Below are 13,375 nucleotides of genomic sequence, written 5' to 3'. Positions count from 1 at the left end.
TCTGCAGTTAATCAGCCATGTATAGAAGTGAATAGTTAACTAATCTGCAAGAATAAATAGAATCAAGTTCATAACTCTTTTTTAAAAAGTTATTTGCTTCCAATTGTTCAATTAACTCTAAAACTCACCTGAATCTCAAATGGGCAAAACTGAACTCAATAAAACCAGTAATACATTTTGTAATTTTGCTTTTTATGGATCACAGCTCATGAAAGTCCCTTTGAGTCAAGCTCAATTCCTTATTTCTTGAATGCATCTATTGAACTTTCCTGAAACATGAAAATATAACTTTAACTTTTTCTTTACTTCCCAGTTAAAGCCTTAAACTCTATAGAGGTTTTCAAACTGTTGATCAGGTTCAACCAGAGTTAACTTTAGAGATTAGACAACATCAGCCAGTTGCTGCCATTTTCTGGGCAAAACTAACATTAAAAAAAGTATAAAAATAAATCTTTAAGCTTATAGACAAAATTAGCCTGAATGAGGTAGTTAAGTTTTGAAGCTGTTTATATTCTTAATGCTAGGTTGATATGCAAACTTTCCCAAGTATGCTACATTTTTGTATTACAGACTTACAACATGTTATCAAGATTGACAACATATTAAATTTTCTATTCAGGAAAGTGCTCAAATTCAGCTGATATTAGGGTTTTTTTGTAAAAGCCTTTTGTTACTTATGCTTTAAGTAACATAATTTCTCCATAATTCAGGCTCTATTTTTTTCTTTGCTGAAATGTTTGCCCACCGATTTTCAGATAATCTGCTTTTAGAAAACATTTTTAATCCTCAAAACAATCCTAACTGTCCCGCTTTTATATTTATCTAGAAACAGCCACTATTCTGCTTTCATAAACTGGTTTTGCAGACATATTTTATCAGCATATCTTTAGCGTTAGAAGTAACAAAGATGGCAGTACATTCAGAATATATTCTCAAGTACAAGTTGTAAAAAAAAATCAATTATTTAGCAGTCAGCATCTTACCAAAGTTGATGGCTACATAAATCAGGTTTGTGTTTGCCTCTATTTTCATGTGATCACAAAGTGGTCATTTCAATGCATGAAAATTTATTTATTAACATTTCTATACTGAAGATTCCCAGCAGTTAACAAAATTATAACAAATCATAAGGCGTTACAACACAGGATACTACTCTTTTGAATAATCATTCTCTGTTTGCAGCCTCCTCACTGCAATTTTCTAGTCCAGGTACATATCCGTAACACGGCACTCCAGTTGCTGCTGACCTTCAAGTCCCAGCATCTGTAGGAAGCATGGCAACGGCGTCTCAAAAACTGTTCACCTCTTGCTACTATACAGCAGTGCCAAGAGCACAACCTCAAAATGCAACAGTCACAGAAGGTAAGTTTTTATTTGAGTCATTCAACAAGAAATTATACAAATAAAATTGTATAAACACAAGAACCACATTGGCATCGTAACACAGATGACAAAAGGACAAAAAAGTAAAAACCATAAAGAAAACTAGCCAGTCACTATGTACAGTTAGACACTGCTGTGTCATACACTAAAAGTCTTTTACAAAACAATTTCATGTCACGAAGACTACCCCCTCCAGTCAGTCCTTTAAGTTCTGCAAGATGGCTTTGCTGTAGTCTCTACCTATAAAACCAAGACAAAATCATTATGAGACCTGTGTGAAACGTTTGGAAGAATTTTTAAAAGGTCCATTTTCATGAACTGCTTTAAGTCCTCTATTTATTCCTTGCTTCACCGTTAAAGATCATATGCATCTGTCAACATGAAATACTTTTGATCACCCAATTACATTTTACATCCCGGTTGACCAGTTCAGCTCAAACGATGGAGCTATGTCAAAGAACTGTAGAAGCTCAGCAAAGCAGTTCTTGGTTTACTAGAAACCAAGCTGTGGAAAGAATCTTTCATAGCTTCAACCGCTAATGAAAATAGAAAATGGCAATACAGCAAGGAAAATTATTGTTAGCCAGGTGGTTAAAATAGAAACTGCTCACTGCACATGATCTTTAAAGTTCCCAGATTTAAAAGTTCGTTTTGGTTTGTAGATTTCACTCATAGCTATAAAAGAAAAAAAGCAAGCATTAAATCTTAAAGAACGAACACTTAAAATGAGGTCCACAATTGATATACAACACTAAACAGAAGGCCAAAAATGATTAAGCTGTAAAGGCATTTATGCACTTTAACTCCTGTAAAAAACCATTTTAAGTTAAGTTAAGACACTTAAATCTTCATTTTTTAAAAAGAAGCCAAAGTCTGAAGTTTTCCACTTTAATCTTTACGCTGGTACATGAAGTTGGAAGAGACCATACCACAGGACAGCGTTTTCTGGTGTATGCCTTGCGCTCTGCCTGCAACGTGCGACCCCCAGAGATAGACGTGGTCAGGGTGACACACGGCCTGCAAGGAAGTTCCCGCTGGCGGGTACAAACAAGGTATAATGTCAGAGGTTAGAAGACAACAATCTTGTTTTGCTTAAGTTGTACCCATTTCAGTACTTTACCTGTTGGTTAACACTTCTATTAAGTTTAATTATTCGTCTACACCACCTGGCACACAAAAATGTAAACAGAAAAACTCTTATGTTTCTCTGACATACTAAGGACGACGAATCACCTTTTACAGAGTTAAAGATCTATAGACACTTAAAACAGAAAGTTCAACAGACATTCACACGTTTTAATTTTTTTTAAAAAAATAAGCTATCCAAGAGAAGTGATTTTTAAAAATTTATTTGTCTATTGATCTTTAAATTAGATTAGATATATGAGAGGTGATACATTCACCCAATACACACCTGTTTCTTCCCAAATATTTCTTTTAATATGGCTGGTAGTTGTTTTGGTGATTACCGCCACCTCGGGATGCCTTTCCATATGTGCTTTGCTGTCCTATCACAAGAGAAAATATTGGCAGTTTTAAGAACTGTTAAGAAACTGCAGCACTCTTGTCAAGCTAGATTTTACTATTTAAACACACAAAAAAGTCTGTAATACTCCTAACTTTGACATCAACTATTATTATAAAAAGCACTCAGAATGTTGACTTTTTTTAAAAAAAAAATTATTTGGTCTCAGTGATTTACAATAAACTCAAAATCAAGACATTAGACAGTTCAATTAACATAGTTAAAAGTAAAAAAAAGGTAAAGGTTTTCCTGTCAGTCATGTCCAACTCCAGGGCACAGTGTTCCTCCTCTCCGTTTCTTGGCCAAGGGAACCAGTACTGTCCGAAGACCATTTCTATGGTCATGTTGCCAGCATAACTAATATGCCACAGGCGCACGGTTACCTTCCCATCAAAGTGGTAACTATTAATCCAGGGCTTTTCAACCTTTTCACCCATTGTACCACATTTAGGGTATAGCAACATCCAAGTACCACCAAGCGCCTAGAAAGGTGTCAAAAATTTGATGATCCCCCCAAAAAGGAAAAAAGTGATAAAATACAGGTAGTCTTCAACTTACAACATTTTGCTTATTGACTCTTCCAAGTTACAATGGCACTGAAAAGTGCCCCCCCCCAAGCCATAGCCGAGCAAGACACCTACCTGTCCACCCAGTGGCGCTCTTCCTCCTGTCCGAGGTTTTCATTGTTGTGAGCATTTCTGTTGAGGATTGGCAGCGGGGGTGGGGTGGGAGGTGTTTGGTTTCTATTCTCCCCATCTGCTGGGTGGTTGCAGCAGGTTTTGATCACTTCACATGACCCTGGGACACTGTGACTGTCATAAATATGAATCAGTTGCCAAGCATCTGAATGTAAATCACAAGACCCTGGAGATGCTGCAACATTCCAGCTGATCGGCGCTTCTTCTGGGCTCAGCAGAAGCACCAGGATCAGCGCCGAGCTCCAGCTGGAGCCTGGCGCTGATCCTGCGCTTCCACTGAGCCCTGACAGCCCTGCAGCTCCAGCCATCTCTCGCTGAGGCTTGTGTGGTGCTGCCACCAGTTCAGCTCATTCCCCTCCCCCACTACCACTGTGCCAATGTACCACAGGTGGTACCCGTACCACTGGTTGAAAAGCCCAGTATTAATCTACTTGCATTTGCGTGCTATCAAACAGCTACGTGGGCAGGAGCTGGGGCAAGGAATGGAAGCTCATCCCTTCCCGAGGAGCTCAGATCTCAAACCTGGACTGTCATCTCTCCAGCTGACAAACTCAGTGCTTTTAACTGCTGAGACATCGTACCCCAGTTAAAAGTAACAACAGTTAAAAAGGTGTTTAAAAAAACTTTCAAATGCTTCTTTGAAAAGCTAATACAACTGTTAGAATCCTCAACTCTGCAGAGAATGCTTTTGAAAAGCATGCACCTACACTTTTGAACATATGCAACAGTACTAGCTCTTCCTGGAAAGAGAGACTGACCAGAAAAGCAAATTAAATTTACAATATAATTAAATGGAAAGTCAAATGAAAATCTTACCACTGTAGTCAGCATATCCCTGGCTGTAGCCATAACCTGGGTAATTGTACCCAGAATAATCATATCCCCCATAGCTGCTATAGCTTTGATCACTGTAAGGACTGTTGTAACTTCCATATCCTTGATCATAGTAATTGTTATACCCTTGATTCCAATTTTGGCCTTGACCTAAAAATGAAGTGATTGCAGCATTAAGCCTAACTGTGTTTAAAAATAATAAAAACTAGAAGTTGCTATAGGACAAAATCTGTTAAGTACTTGCTTTGTTCCTTTCTATAACGTAGTTTCTAGTCTGGTATTCCAAAGCTCATTTAATGCTAGACCTATCCCAGTGATGGCGAACCTTTTAGAGACCGAGTGCCCAAACTGCAACCCCAAACCCACTTATGCATCATCGGGTGCCGGGTGGGTGTGGCCCATTGTGTGGGTGTGGCTGCGGAGGTAACAACAGACTGGGTGGGACTAAAAAGTTCAATCAATCAATTCCAACTATGCAAGATCTTTTTTTTCCATGAGAAGTTGAAATTGACTGACTGATTGAACCTTTTTTTTTTGTACATGGCAGAGGAGGCCTAAAGCGAAAAGGTTTTATAAAACCCAGCTGAAGGCCTAGGACTGGGGCGACGGCGTGCGTACCCACAGAGAGGGCTCTGAGTGCCGCCTCTGGCATCCATGCTATAGGTTCGCCACCACTGACTATCCTTTTATAAAACAAAGTAGAATGTACTTTCCATTCATGCTAAAACTAAGGGAAATTTTCTTAAATTATTTTATTTCATGAGTTATGTACTCCAGCAATTATGTTACAATTTATTATATACTTACCCCTGCCACGTCCTCTGGATCCCCCACGCCCACCAGATGAGGCACCTCTGCCTCCCTTTTGTTGCTGCTGCTGCTGCCTATATACATCTTTGGGTTGTGCTACTTTGATCTCACACTAAGGACAAAGAAGAAAGTGAGTGTAACTTTAATACAAAATATATGAAGAATATATGAAGTTAATTATTGCGACTTCTACAAGTAACAACCACCAATAATACCTTGCCAGAACCAATCTGATGGTATCTGCTTTCCAACAATTTCTTTACTGGTTCTTCATCCGAGTATGTGATGAAGCAGAAGCCTCTCCTTTCATTAGTTTTTGTGTCCATGGGAAGTTCTATATTCTCAATCTGAAAGCCACATTAAAACAATCAAAATGTATTCACTTAACCCAAGTTCCATACCCAACCTATGGGACCTCCAATTTTTAAAACCAATCTCTTTTTCTTCCTTTTTTTATGCTTGGAAGGTATCATACACTTTATGTAATTGTAGTTCACATGTTTTAAGCCAACTCCATGAAGTTTAGCCCCTTCGCTAAAGGGGCTGTACAAAAAAAAAACTTTTAGAAGATAATCACTAACACCTCGCCATATCTGCATTCCTTTCCATGTTATTTCTCCTCTGATTTTCCAGTTCGGACTTTTTAGACCAAAAACTATATCATCTCTATCCTAACAATCACCATCTTGCTACAAACAACATTGATGTGGCCAAAAAACAAAGCAAATTCCCTCCCATCCTTCTCAGTGCAAATTCATTCCCAATTTTTGCAGGCTATTTGGGCTGCTGTTCTTGATGTAGACATTATACGGGTCAAGTTAGTCAAAAGAAAATGGCAAAAACTACTTAGGCATATTGCAATAAGCTATGTTTTTAACTAGACATTATACTGGATAATACTCTCTCCCCCTCCGCCATTTAAATAAAGCTTTAAATGGATTGTACCTCTCCAAAACCGCCAAAATACTCCTTGATTTGTTCTTCAGATGTATCTGGACTCAGTCCACCAACAAAGACCTTTTTTGGTGGCTCTTTCCCTTTCAGGGCTTTTGCCCTTTTGGGATCTATTAACTTGCCATCCAGTTTGTGTTCTTTCAATTCCAAGACCTAAAAAAAAGATATTTATTGAAAATTCAGTTCCAGGAGTAAAAATCAACACAGATGTTTGGAATTGTTTAGAGAAGATTCCATGGTCCCACAGAGATGACTACATACCTTCTCAACACTGGCAGCATCTTTGAAAAGCACAAACCCAAACCCTCTTGACCTCCCTGTGACAGGATCTGTTTTTATTGTGCAATCCACCACTTCACCAAAGCGAGACAAATACTCTGTCAAGTCCTTTTTGCTTGTATCCCAGCTCAGACCACCAATGAACATTTTACTGGAATGGAAAAAACAAGGTTTCAAAAACTGACATTCATACGTTACATTGATCTAACACAATAACAAAAATCTTACTAGCTAATTTGCTCCAATTCAGGTTTGTGGTTCAGATACAAATTGTACTGGGGGGGGGGGAAGAACCAGAAACACAATTTTTAATTGAAGCATGAGGGGCAGGGAAAAAAACCCTCCAGAATGTCATCCTTCATCTACTTTCCACCACAAAACATGCAATTGTCATGCAGAAGTTATTAATCTTCTCCAACATTTACAAAATATGAAAATGATCCTCAATATCACCTAAACCAGGTGAAAGGAGTGAACTGTCAAACAATCCAAAATAGTTTATTAACATATGCTAGGTATGCAATACATTTTGAACACAAACAACTGTCTTAAGCAAAAAAGCAAAGCAGAATAAAACAGAAAGTGACTTCAGCCATTCTGGAAACATTCTAAATTTAAAACAGTCCCAATCCAACCATGAAACACCATTTTCAAAACAGAGTGGTAAAACTTACGATGCAGTAGAACAGCACAGGCATACTTCTGATACATGTCAAAATATCACTTTTAACATTTGGAAGTCTTTAAAAAGAGGGGGGATTTTTTATTTAAAAAAATTAAGAGCAGTTCTGTATTTATTCTGAAATTATGGCCAGCTATCTCAGCTCCACAGACAAAATTTGGAGTATGCTTATTGAAAAAGTTAATGGATTACAGTGGGATTTTTTTTCACAAATAAAAAAGGTGGGCCAATTCCTGAACCAAAGCAGTTTAATAAAATAACAAAACTATAGTACTGATGTAATCAGAGATCAAGGAAAGTAACTGGATTACTTCAATATTGTTGGAAAGAACCCAGTGAAATACAACAGATTCCAAGGAAATAACTTTAAAAAAACAGTAAGAACTTGCATACATTTTATTCCAAGGTAGATGGCAATCACATCTTTCTATAAAATCAGAATATAGCATTGTGCCTATGAACTGTTACAAACCCCAAATGTAAAGATATTTTGGGGAAGTATCACAGCAATTCTGTGAGACACTGGATAAGCAAATCCAAATCTTCCTGATGCCAGTCCAATTTCTTAATTATTACATTGCACTGTGTAAATTCTCCTTAACCATAAACACAGGTAAGAAGTTTATGCATTTGAAGTGAAGGTTTCAACTACTACAGTTCTCTACAAAAGTGGCAACATTTCTTCATGAAGATCTCAAGCAACCATTTTCTTTTAAATGTAATTAAAACAAATAACTGTAACTGGATAACTGAAAACATGTGTCTACAAAAAAACTAAGGGAACCACAAATTTTGCAGGAGATAAATAAGCTATAACCAGTAAGATTCTGACTTTGCTAATAGGCCACAATGGTGGCATCAGATTTGCCATAGAAAAATGGAACCCCAGATACAGAGTTCAGTGCTCACTATCTTCAAACTTTCTTTCCTATATAGAATTTCAGCGTAACTAGATAACCTTGATTGTATTTTTACTTTATTATCTTCTCAACGTCAAAGTTGCACACACACTACTGCTTCATTTTATCTTCACAACAACCAATCATGAATTGGCAGAGGGGGCACACATAACTAACCCCAGATCATGGAGACATCTCTTATCTAATTCTCAAGCATCAGACCCACACTGCAGCTAAGGTGGGCATCCTGAAACCCAGGAGAGTTGTACTGTATCCTCCAAGGAGTTAAGGATCCTTCATCTGCACCTAAAATAACAATCCAAGCAACATACTGCATGTTTAATAATACTGTACAGTACTTTACATCTTTGAGATCCATTATGGCTTCCAAGTGTTGTGCACAGCCTGTAGACACCAAAACAGCTCTCTCCCTAGGGTTTATACTCTGCCCTGCACATGGCTCACTTTCTGCTATTTGCAGTCCTCCAAATACAGGCAGTCCCCCATTTATAACCATTCATTTACTGACTATTCAAACTATTACAACAGCACTGAAAAATATGACTATTTTGCACACAAAAAAGCATCCCCATGGCAACTGCTATGTATTTATGATGGTTGCAGTGCCCCAGGGACATGTGTTCAACTTTTGTGACCTTCTGACAAGCAATAGAGAAGTCAGATTCACTTAACTGCAGTTATTAACTTAACTGCCTTGATTCACTTAACTGTGGCAAGAAAGGCTGTAAAACGGGGCAAAACCCATCTGTCTTGCTTAGCAACAGAAAATTTGGGCTCAGTTCTGGTCATAGGTCAAAGACTACCTGTAACTACTTTAAAAGGCATGCTTGCTTCCAATCATCTTCTAGACCAGTCTCAAACTTTGCAACATTACGTATGTAGCCTTCAGCTCCCTTAATTCCCTAGCCAGCATGCTATGAATTGAAATCCACAGATTTTAAAAGTTTTGGACACTGCTTTAGACAATCTTCTCTCATCCTGATGTAATCCAGATGCGTTGGACTGAATCTCAGCTGAGAATGATACAAAATCATAAATCTAATGTATCTAGAAAACAGACAGCTCCCCTACAAGTGGCTGACAGTAAAAATGAATCCTGATCTGAAATGTTGAACTTTGGAAAGGGTGGTATACAAGCACCTGATGAGAATCAAACCCCACGATCATTCTTAAAAATGTAACGTATCAGGGGCCCTTCGGCCAGCCACGCTCTTGGCCAGTTCACCCCGCAGGACTTTCGCCGGCCTGAAGCCGGAGGAGAGCGCGCGCCTGCAGGGCCCAAGAGAAGCCCGATCAGGATCTTGCGGCGACGGCCTCGCCCCGCCCACAAAGTACCTTCTTGCCAACTCCGCCCTCCTTCCTTCCCCCGCTTCCAATGTTGCAAGTTTTGAGTTCGCCCCGCCCACCCGATGGGGCCCAGCAACGCGCAATCTCAGCCGCTCAGGATCCCCCTCCCCATCCAGGTCCGCCCACTAAGATCCTATAGGCTGCCGGTTGCGTCACGCGGGAACGACCAACCCCCCCCCGCTGCTCCACCCATTCGGACGTGAGGCCCCGCCCCCCTCCCGCGAGAGTGCGGGTGTGTGTGTGTGTATGAAAAGACACAAAGGGAAATACGGCGGCGGGAGGTGCAACGCTCGCAAGTAAAGAGCGCGATCACGTGGCAGCTGCCGGGCGAAAGGCCTTACTGAGGGCCCCCCCGATTACTTTTTTTTACAGGCCAAAATGGCGCCCGACCTATCGTCTCAGTTTCCTCTCTTCCCCCCCTCTTACTCGTTTGGCAAAGCTGTCCCTTCCTCCTGATTGCGATCCCCCTCGTACCCGTCATCCTGCTGGTTCTTGCTGGCGTTGATCTTAGAGCCTTCGGCGAAATCTTCCTGGCCGCCACCGCCGCCGGCACTTGTGTTATTGTTGTTATTGCTACTGCCGTAGTCGGTGTTCTCCTCCATAGCGGGAACGGGCCGAGGGGAAGAAAAAAAAAAGCGCGCGCACAGACGCAAGGAAAGAGATTGAATACGCGGTCCGACCCGAGTATTAAAATGGCGGCCGTAACAAGAGATCCGGGCAGAGCCTGCGCTGCGTTTATATAGGAACCCCTTCGACCAATCAGAGCGCTCCAGCGGCGCAGGCGCAGTGCGGCTTCTGAAGAAGCGGCGGCGGGTGGAGGAATTTCGGGGTTGCCCATGGCGGAAGGGCAGCGGCGGAGGCGGAAAGCGGTTTCATGTCTCGGGGAGCCCAACACGCCTTTGCAAGGCTTCGCTTCCCCTGCAACTGCAACTTTATGGATCCCGATCCCTTTCCAAGCATAATTTCCTGAATTTGGTCCAGCCTCCGTTGCATAAAGCAAACCCACCAAATGTGACAAAGCATGGGCGAAGCATGGCTTTCATCAGGAGTTTCCCCAAAGCATGCAGGCTGCATATGTGCATGCCTAGGAGCGGGTCAGCGACCGCCCCACGTGCTTACGGCGTAACTTGTGAACACCAAGCCGGTCTAATGGGCCTTTGCGATGGGCTGAATTGAGAGGAGCTGAACAGCCATCGGTTCAATAATAGGATTCCCCCCCCCCTAGAATCTTTTCTTAAATTAGGCTCTGCATGAAGATGCATCTAGCCTTAAGCTTTGCCTTCATTCCTAAGAAGCATCCAGTCCAAAAATGCAGATCTGGTTTATCCATTTTTCTTTCTGCATTCTTTTTGCTCCCACTTTTTTTTAAAAAATATAAACCCTGTTGAAGGAGCCCTTGCAGTCTCAAAGTTGTTTTGTTTATTGGGGTTTGGTATAGAAACTGCCTAACCCTTGTTAATTTTCTTATGTTATTGGTTCAAGGAGGAATTATTTGACAAGATACTTTCTACAGTATTTATTCAAGGATGCATTTTCTATTGTCCAGGGTGTTTTTTTTTACTACAACCACTGATTGCATGTTTCATCTGCAGTTGCAGGCCATATGACAGGACATCTTATTTTGAAAGTCTAAGGAAGAATATCACAGACCAAGTGTTAGAATATATATTAGGATGTATCACCTAATTTCAAAAAAAAATTAAAGGTTTATTTTGCATCTATACTGACTGGCATTTGCAAATAATAAAATGAAAATCTTTGAATATCTGTGTACCTGCTTCGAACTCTTTAGGTGTGCTAAAAGATAATTTTATTCAACATTTTTTTTCAAATGATTTAATGTTTATGGATTAATTTAAACTAAAGTTAATCTGCTCTTATTACACATGTGTAATAGCTTTTAAATTATTTCTGTTCTACTTGGCTGACATATAACAAAGAGCCTAGGACATTGGTTCTCAACCTGTGGGTCGGGACCCCATTTGGGGTTGAACGACCATTTCACGGGGATCGCCAAACAACGCAGTCCGCCACTTTTTTCCCCTTTTCCTTAGCTGTGCTACTCCCTTTTATTCTATTGGCTTTTGAAAGCCAATAGAATAGACTCTCTTGAATAGAGTCTAATTCTATCGGCTTTCAAAAGCCAATAGGAATTGTCCAGGCTGTCTCTGCCCTGCTGAGCCACCAAAAGTCCCATTCTGCAAACGGTGCTGCACCAGTTGAGTAGTCCTCGACTTACGACCGGTTGGGGGTCGTGGCATTAAAAAGGTTGAGAACCACTGGCCTAGGAGATAACTGGTCTGCATTATATTCCATAATAGGAGATGGCTGTCTCACACATAATTGTTTTCCTTGGAAAAGTGACAAAGTGACACATTGCCCTTTCCCCCTACAAAACTGATGGAAAATCCATACTTCTGGAGAGAGTATTTAGAAGTAAATGTCACCTCTAAATAGAGGAGTGTAAAAGAATAATTGGACACAATTATTAAATTAAAAAATAAGTGGACACAAAAGCAGCTTCTGCTTTTGATGGATTAATGGTAGCATTATTCCCCCCCCAAAAAAATACTATTTTTTAAAAAAAAATATTCTAGTAGTTGTGGGAAGTCAGCCCCCCAGAGAAGGAAATATTAAAAGAGCAGAAAAATGTATTTCCTCAAAGGATCTTAAAGAGGCAGAAAAGCATGCCCAGTTTTTTTAATAGCCCCAAGTCTCCCCCAAGCAGAAACCAGCTCTGTAGAAATGCAGATGTAAATAATCCAGGAGGCCCCCAGGTCGAAGTTTTGGAAGACAAAGACACCTAAACCCAAACTTTTAAACAGGACATAATAGGATTAACCCACAGATGCCAAAGGGCACACCCAGACTCAGGTCAGAATACATGACACAGGAAATACAAAGCCTCAAACAGAAACCGGAAACAACTCCAAACAAAAGCCCCATCTTTCTGTCTGGCTCTCCTCTCCAATAAACTGCAACCTTCTTTCTAAAGCAGTCGTCATGTTGTTTATTCCCGGCTTGGACTGAATCATGATGAAGACTTTTCCTTCAACATAGTTGACTATCAACTACTTTGGGCAGCTCTCACAACAATCAAATCAGAGTAAAATATAAAAATGAATGCGGGTCACATATTAGTTTTAATGGATCTCAAATTTCTTAAGTAAACTGAACAACAAAAGAGGAAGCAAAATGCATCCTCTAGTCTATAGCCATTTCTGTATCCCATCATCCCCATGGCCAAGCCTGGATGCCAATGTTTACCCACATTTTGAAGGTCTCTGATGGGAGATGACTGTCTAGAAAAGGTATAGAAAATTCCATTGTATATGTGAAGCTATCCAAAAATAAAATCACCAATACCCGGTTTTTTTTAGCCAAACTGTTGATAGATCTTTTAACGATTACAAAAACTGAATCACATCAGTGGCAGGTGCAAATGTATTTATTAAACTTACAAAGGTTATACATGAAGCTAAGGCATGTCTGGTCCATATCCCTAAAAACGAAGAGAGGTACAACGCTTTAAGGCCCTTATGTTTTTGGAACTTCCAAAAGAGGCAAAAAGGTTAGATTATACCTAGGAAAAAAATGATCTTCAATCTACCCCCAGTACAGGTGGTCCTCGACTTACAATCACAATGGAAGCAAAATTTTCTGTTGCTAAGCAAGACAGGTTTTGCTGAATTTTACGACCTTTTTTGCCACAGCTGTTAACTGAATCACTGCAGTTGCTAAGTGAATAACACAATTGTAAAGTCAATTTGGCTTCCCCATTGGTTTTGCTTGTAAGATTGCAAAAGGTGATTCTATGACTCCAGGACACTGAAACCATCCTAAATATGAACCAGTTGCAACGTATCCGAATTTGGATCATGTAACTATGGGGATGCTGCAACGGTTGTAAGTATGGAACAGTCATTTTTTTTAGTGCCACTGT

The 13,375-nt window shown here is 40.1% G+C and overlaps 1 protein-coding gene across 3 annotated transcripts; it reads right to left on the bottom strand.

Annotated features, from left to right (window-relative positions):
* Window positions 1–1,047: 1,047 nt before the first annotated feature.
* Window positions 1,048–10,155, bottom strand: HNRNPDL (heterogeneous nuclear ribonucleoprotein D like). 3 transcript variants are annotated; one of them, XM_039350884.1, is made up of 8 exons: window positions 9,859–10,155; window positions 6,466–6,634; window positions 6,196–6,357; window positions 5,466–5,597; window positions 5,248–5,362; window positions 4,423–4,590; window positions 2,798–2,891; window positions 1,048–2,417 (listed from the first exon to the last, which is right to left on the bottom strand). In XM_039350884.1, exons 1-7 carry the CDS (start codon window positions 10,032–10,034, stop codon window positions 2,821–2,823), a joined length of 993 nt encoding a protein of 330 aa, XP_039206818.1. In that variant the 5' UTR covers window positions 10,035–10,155; the 3' UTR covers window positions 1,048–2,417; window positions 2,798–2,820. The 3 variants fall into 3 exon arrangements, with proteins under 3 accessions (XP_039206818.1, XP_039206817.1, XP_039206819.1); XM_039350883.1 differs by having other exon boundaries at window positions 1,048–1,623; XM_039350885.1 differs by having other exon boundaries at window positions 1,048–1,623; window positions 9,907–10,153.
* Window positions 10,156–13,375: the final 3,220 nt, after the last annotated feature.

Source organism: Crotalus tigris, unplaced genomic scaffold (genome assembly GCF_016545835.1).
Source record: "Crotalus tigris isolate CLP2741 ecotype Arizona unplaced genomic scaffold, ASM1654583v1 scf7180000018362.2422785, whole genome shotgun sequence".
Taxonomy (NCBI): Eukaryota; Metazoa; Chordata; class Lepidosauria; order Squamata; family Viperidae; genus Crotalus; species Crotalus tigris.
The sequence above is the reverse complement of the archived record's forward strand: the minus strand, read 5'-3'. Positions and strand labels throughout refer to the sequence as shown.